Source organism: Neoarius graeffei, chromosome 22 (genome assembly GCF_027579695.1).
Source record: "Neoarius graeffei isolate fNeoGra1 chromosome 22, fNeoGra1.pri, whole genome shotgun sequence".
Lineage (NCBI taxonomy): Eukaryota > Metazoa > Chordata > Actinopteri > Siluriformes > Ariidae > Neoarius > Neoarius graeffei.
The window spans coordinates 24,863,182-24,869,181 of NC_083590.1; the positions used below are offsets into that span (position 1 = coordinate 24,863,182).

At 42.8% G+C, this 6,000-nt stretch overlaps 1 protein-coding gene across 1 annotated transcript in view; it reads left to right on the top strand.

Annotated features, from left to right (window-relative positions):
- Window positions 1–6,000, top strand: part of nsun2 (NOP2/Sun RNA methyltransferase 2) — a 110,129-nt gene that overhangs the window by 47,943 nt on the left and 56,186 nt on the right. Inside the window, exon 11 of the mRNA XM_060904687.1 lies at window positions 989–1,119. Coding sequence (XP_060760670.1) covers window positions 989–1,119 — 131 coding nt within the window. The remainder of the gene's footprint in view (window positions 1–988; window positions 1,120–6,000) is intronic.

Genomic DNA, 6,000 nt, shown 5'->3' on the forward strand with positions numbered 1-6,000 from the left:
AGGACCTGAAGCGAGCAGCTCATGTGAGGAAACCCACCAACATCCCAGAGTTGAAGCTGTTCTGTACGGAGGAACGGGCTAAAATTCCTCCAAGCCGGTGTGCAGGACTGATCAACAGTTACCGCAAACGTTTAGTTGCAGTTATTGCTGCACAAGGGGGTCACACCAGATACTGAAAGCAAAGGTTCACATACTTTTGCCTCTCACAGATATGTAATATTGGATCATTTTCCTCAATAAATAAATGTCCACGTATAATATTTTTTTGTCTCATTGTTTAATTGGGTTCTCTTTATCTACTTTTAGGACTCGTGTGAAAATCTGATAATGTTTTAGGTCATATTTATGCAGAAATATAGAAAATTCTAAAGGGTTCACAAACTTTTTCAAGCACCACTGTAGAAGCCTGTTTCTGCATCAGGCCACAGAAACACTGTGCATAGAAATGTATTCACCCTGAGGAACACGGATTCGGATAGTTGTAGCTTGTTAAGTGCACAGTAAGTATGTGGTGACCTGGAAAAAGCCTTCATATGGTGGAATTTGTGTTCTACTATATATAGTTCTGAAGATTATAGACTTCCCTGAACTGAACTGCGTTTCTCTTTTGCACGTATGCTTGATCAGCGTGTGAGGAAAGCTATCGACTGAGGTTTTGAATTTCTTCAGGCAGACTGCTTTTGTTTTTACCTCTGAATTTTTTTTTTTTAATGGCTCAATATCCAGCCCACCTTTTGAGAAGTTGGTCTCGGTAATATTAAAACGTATTCCGTGGGTTTTCCTGGACGACTAAACGACAGTCCATGAGCGCAGATTACTGCACAGGCTCTTGGGCTGCCATCAGTTTGAGCTTTTCTCACTAAATTGATCCTAGGTAATGGTTTATAGTTGCATCACTGTAATTCTGATTTAATACTTTGTAAAGCAACCTAATAATAATAATTACGCAGAATAATATAGGTGACTGGACTGTTTTATAATCTTCCAGGTGATGACCAGAGAGGGTCAGTGGTACTCTGATTGGGCTGAAGTTCCCTCGAGTCGTCACACTCAGATCAGACCGTCCATGTTCCCGCCGACTGACCCTGAGAAACTGAAGAGCATGCAGCTGGAGAGATGGTGAGCTCGGATGAGTGGAATTTTGCACTTTGTTCTTGTGGTGTTTTTTTTTTTTTCTTTTTCACATGTCGAAGTTGTACAATGCATCAGACTGTGATACCACAATGATCCACCAGGGGGTGATGTCAGACAAGCTGTTTTTTATTATTATTATTATTATTATTATTATTATTATTTAATTTTTTTACGTTGAGATGCAAATCCTTCTTAAATTATTCATATTACTTGATGTGTTTGCTCCAGCAGTCATTTTTGTTAGTTATTTAAGAACTCCTTGTATAGTGGTGGTGGTGTGTGTGTGCATGGAGGATATTACATACACGATTATGCAAAGATATGAAGTTTATCTTCGAGTAGTGAACATGTTTTCAACACAAGAAGATGAAATTCATATACGCTACCGTTCAAAAGTTTGGGGTCACTTTGAAATGTCCTTATTTTTGAAAGAAAAGCACTGTTCTTTTCAATGAAGCTCACTTTAAACTAATCAGAAATCCACTCTATACATTGCTAATGTGGTAAATGACTATTCTAGCTGCAAATGTCTGGTTTTTGGTAGCCTGGGAAATCCCATGCTGCTTTGCACAATCGTTCCGATCTGAAAAGACAGCATGGAAACTATGGTCTAAAGGCTCGCCTGAGTTAGGGAGCCAATCAGAGAGTGGGGAGGGGTGGAAAGACGGTGACGCGTACTACTCGACAAACGGAAGCTTGTAGTTTATTTGGGACTGTTTACGGATCACGTTTAACATGGCGGCGAGCGATACGAACCAAACTTTCGATCAAGCTTTAGACACTGTTCTGAATAGTTTAGAGCGAAAGTTTGTTTTAAAAAAAGAACAGCGTTTGGCGTTTCAGTCTTTCTTCCTCGCTCTAACTACGTCACCGGGTACAACTGCCATGATTGGCCATGGGCTACGTATACGCCAAATGATAGACATTCGCACCGTCCAATAAACGGCCGTTGACAATCGTAAACCACACCTCCCCTACGAGAAATTCAATAGGCGGATTCCAGACCATATTTCACTTGTGATATGGTCTGGTGTTAACCAGACTAGGTTTTTGGTGCAATATCTCCATAGGTGTATAGAGGCCCATTTCCAGCAACTCTCACTCCAGTGTTCTAATGGTACAATGTGTTTGCTCATTGCCTCAGAAGGCTAATGGATGATTAGAAAACCCTTGTACAATCATGTTAGCACAGCTGAAAACAGTTGAGCTCTTTAGAGAAGCTATAAAACTGACCTTCCTTTGAGCAGATTGAGTTTCTGGAGCATCACATTTGTGGGGTCGATTAAATGCTCAAAATGGCCAGAAAAATGTCTTGACTATATTTTCTATTCATTTTACAACTTATGGTGGGAAATAAAAGTGTGACTTTTCATGGAAAACACAAAATTGTCTGGGTGACCCCAAACTTTTGAACGGTAGTGTATTTGCACCACCGTGTAATGTTCTTTATATAACATGGACACATCCATTTTTAACAAAACAAAACTGCAAATAAATCAAAAGTACTTCAATTTTGAACCGGTTCACCATTTTGATAACACGCGCCTAGTCAGCGGGAACACACTTGGAGTGACGTAATCAGAGCGAAATATCAGGAATTATTATCCATACAGGACACTTTGTCGATGGGATAAGAACATATGTGTTCTATTCCCTTCTAGCAGGTTCAATTCATTTGGTTTGATAGCGTGCAATATCGTCAGCATATCGCTTATCCTGTATGTATGATGTCACTCGACCCAATGGAGAATGAGCATCGAATATGGTTTACGATATTGCACGGTTGTCCAGACAACACGACGTCACTCATCGGAGACGTAAAACTTCCGCACTAGCGAGCGACTGTGACAATTTATAAATAAACATGGCCGCCTGGTTTGCTTCATTGAATACGGAAGATTTTGAGAGAATTTTGAAAGAGGGATGTGTTGAACACCCGAAAGGAATGTGTGTGTGTGTGTGTGTGTGTGTGTGTGTGTGTGTGTATATATATATAATAATAATGGCTGACTTTTTTTCATGGTATATCAGATATATTCCATTCAGCTACTCATCCTTGATTCGTGCTAGCTGAATGGAATATATCTGATACACCACTCAACGTCAGCTAATATTATTTAAATGTAGCTCAGATCCGCGATGGATTTCATATGAAAAATACGAATTTTTCAATGCAAGAAGATAAACTTCATATCTTCAAGCCAGTCAGTGCGTTTACATGCACATCGAGAAAATCGAATTTCTGCCGTAGCTCGACTGAAATCGAAGTTCTAAATGCCATGGAAACACCTTAGCTCGGCTGAAATCGAACCGAACTGGATTTCTCGTAATCGAGCTACGCGACCTAGATTATGCGATTGTAGCCGAGCTACTTGGTGCATGTAAACCCTATCGAGCTACGTAGTCGAGCTACTTACTTCAGCACTGCCCCTTCCGGAAGTGACGAGTGACGAGACCACAAGCGGGAAACACAACAGCCTCGGTCGGCATGACAACAGTAGTAGAAACGTGCACTTCTGGAGCAATGAGGAGATAGAGTTCATGCTCATTCAGCTTAAGGAGTTGAATTAAATAAATATATATATCGATGTTGCTGTCCTCGTCGGCGTTCTTGTGAAGACGGAACTGATAACTTTGTTTATACTCTTGAATAGCTCTTCATGACGACAACCGGAAGTGTACCAACACGATGGGGCGTGTAGCGCCACCTGTGGCTCGGGTGCACAATGTACCTCACACAATAGCTCGATTTCCTTGTGTGCATGTAGGATTGGATTTCTCTGGCACCCCTGCTGGGACCCTTAGCTCGATTACCGACAGCAGCTCGATTTGGATGTGCATGTAAACGCACTGAATGTGTCAAGTCAGAGTCCTTCCCGCACCATTCATTCATGGCGCGTTTGTCGGCGCTGATCTCCATTTCGTAGCCCTCGACCTCTTGCCTATATTACATAGCAAGGGTTACAGTGGGGGGCGTGTCCTCTGGTAACCGCAAGAGTTTGACTCCCCACTCGCATCTGTATTGCAGCGTGCCTTGCCAGACGGCCGTAGGTACCATTTTTATGATGGTCTTTGGTATGACCCGATCGAGAGGTGGACACTCTAACCACTAGGCCAACTCGCCGGTGTGCCAGCGTGTGGTTTTCTTTTTATTATATCAACACGTTCACAAACAAAAAGGACCCAAATTTATCAAAACAATTCATTGGGTTCCTCACAAGTGACGTATAGAGATTTACAGGCCTTTCAATGACATAATTTGGGCTATACGCTGTATTTCTGAATTTGGGCTTTTTCTGTCATGATCCAGGGTAATTTGGGCTTTTCTGCCCACGCAAAGTGCTGTTTTCCCAGCGCTCTGTTTAAACCTGCTGCTGCTTTTTTTAGCTACAAAGTTATGAATAAATAAAGAAATCTATGAATGTTATTTTTACCTTTATTGGAAAATGTCTACAGCATTAATCCCTCTTGATGTACATGTACAGTACCAGTCAAAAGTTTGGAAACGCCTTCAAATTCGATGTTTTTTCTTTATTTTAATTAACTAAAAGACACTTTGTGTCTTAAAGTAAAGACTGACTGTTATTTCTCTTAATTTATGGCCCTTTTCCACGACCCTTTTTCAGCTCGCTTCAGCCCGACACGGCTCGCGTTTCGACTACCTCAGAGCAGCACGACTCAGCTCACTTCAGCCCTGCTTAGCCCCTAAAACTCGGACGGTTTTGGAGTAGGGCTGAAGCGAGCCAAACCGAGCCGAGTGGGGCTAGGGGCGTGAGGAGACACTCCCCTGTGCACCGATTGGTGAGGAGGAGTGTCCTCACACGCCCCGCGAGCACACTGGGATCTGTAAACCCGGAAGAAGAAGAATTATGAATTACGAGAATTTCTGAAGCCTTATGCGCCTCGCCTCATCTATACGCTCTTGCCAGTATCTGTTGGCGTTGTCGGTGACAACAAGCCACAGCACCAAGACCAGCAACACTAACGACTCCATGTCCTCCATGTTTATTGTTTACTATCCGGGTCGTGAGACTACCGCTTAAAAGATCACTGATGTCACTGTTTGCGCCGCCTAACGACATCACGTAACGTCCACCCACTTTCGCTAACTCCACCCAATGTGTCCACCCACTTCCAGCCAGCACGGTTCAGCGCGGTTGTAGTCGAAATGCAACTCCAACAGCCCCGCTCAGCTCGACTCAGCCCGACTCGACACCGCACGGCTCAGCCCGACTCGGCACCGCACGGCTCAGCCCGACTCAGCCGCGTTGGTAGTGGAAAAGCGGCATTAGTTGAGCGGCTCTTGACATAATATGGATTACTATAGTTGTCGAACAGGGCTATTTACTGTTTTTTTTGTTTTGTTTGTTTTTTTGGTTTTTGGTGCCTCCGCCACCTTAAGGTGCAGGAGGCATTATATTTTCGGGTTGTCCGTCTGTCCGTCCGTGCATGCGTCCGTCCCGAAACCTTGTGAACACGATATCTCAAAGGCTAATGAAAGGAATTTCACCAAACTTTCACCATTTGGGGACAAACAACATGAACTGATTAGATTTTGAGGTTAAAAGGTCTAAGGTCGAGGTCACTGTGAGGTCAAATGTCTGTCCAAAAACCTTGTGAACGCAATATCTCCAAGGCAAATGAAAGGAATTTCACCAAACTTTCACTATTTGTCCACTTTGGGACAAACATGAACTGATTAGATTTTGAGGTTGAAAGGTCTAAGGTCAAGGTCACTGTGAGGTCAAATGTCCATCCCCAAACTTTGTGAACACGATATCTCAAAGACTAATGAGAGGAATTTCACCAAACTTTCACCATTTGTGTGCTTTGGGACAAAGATGAAATGATTAGATTTTGAGATCA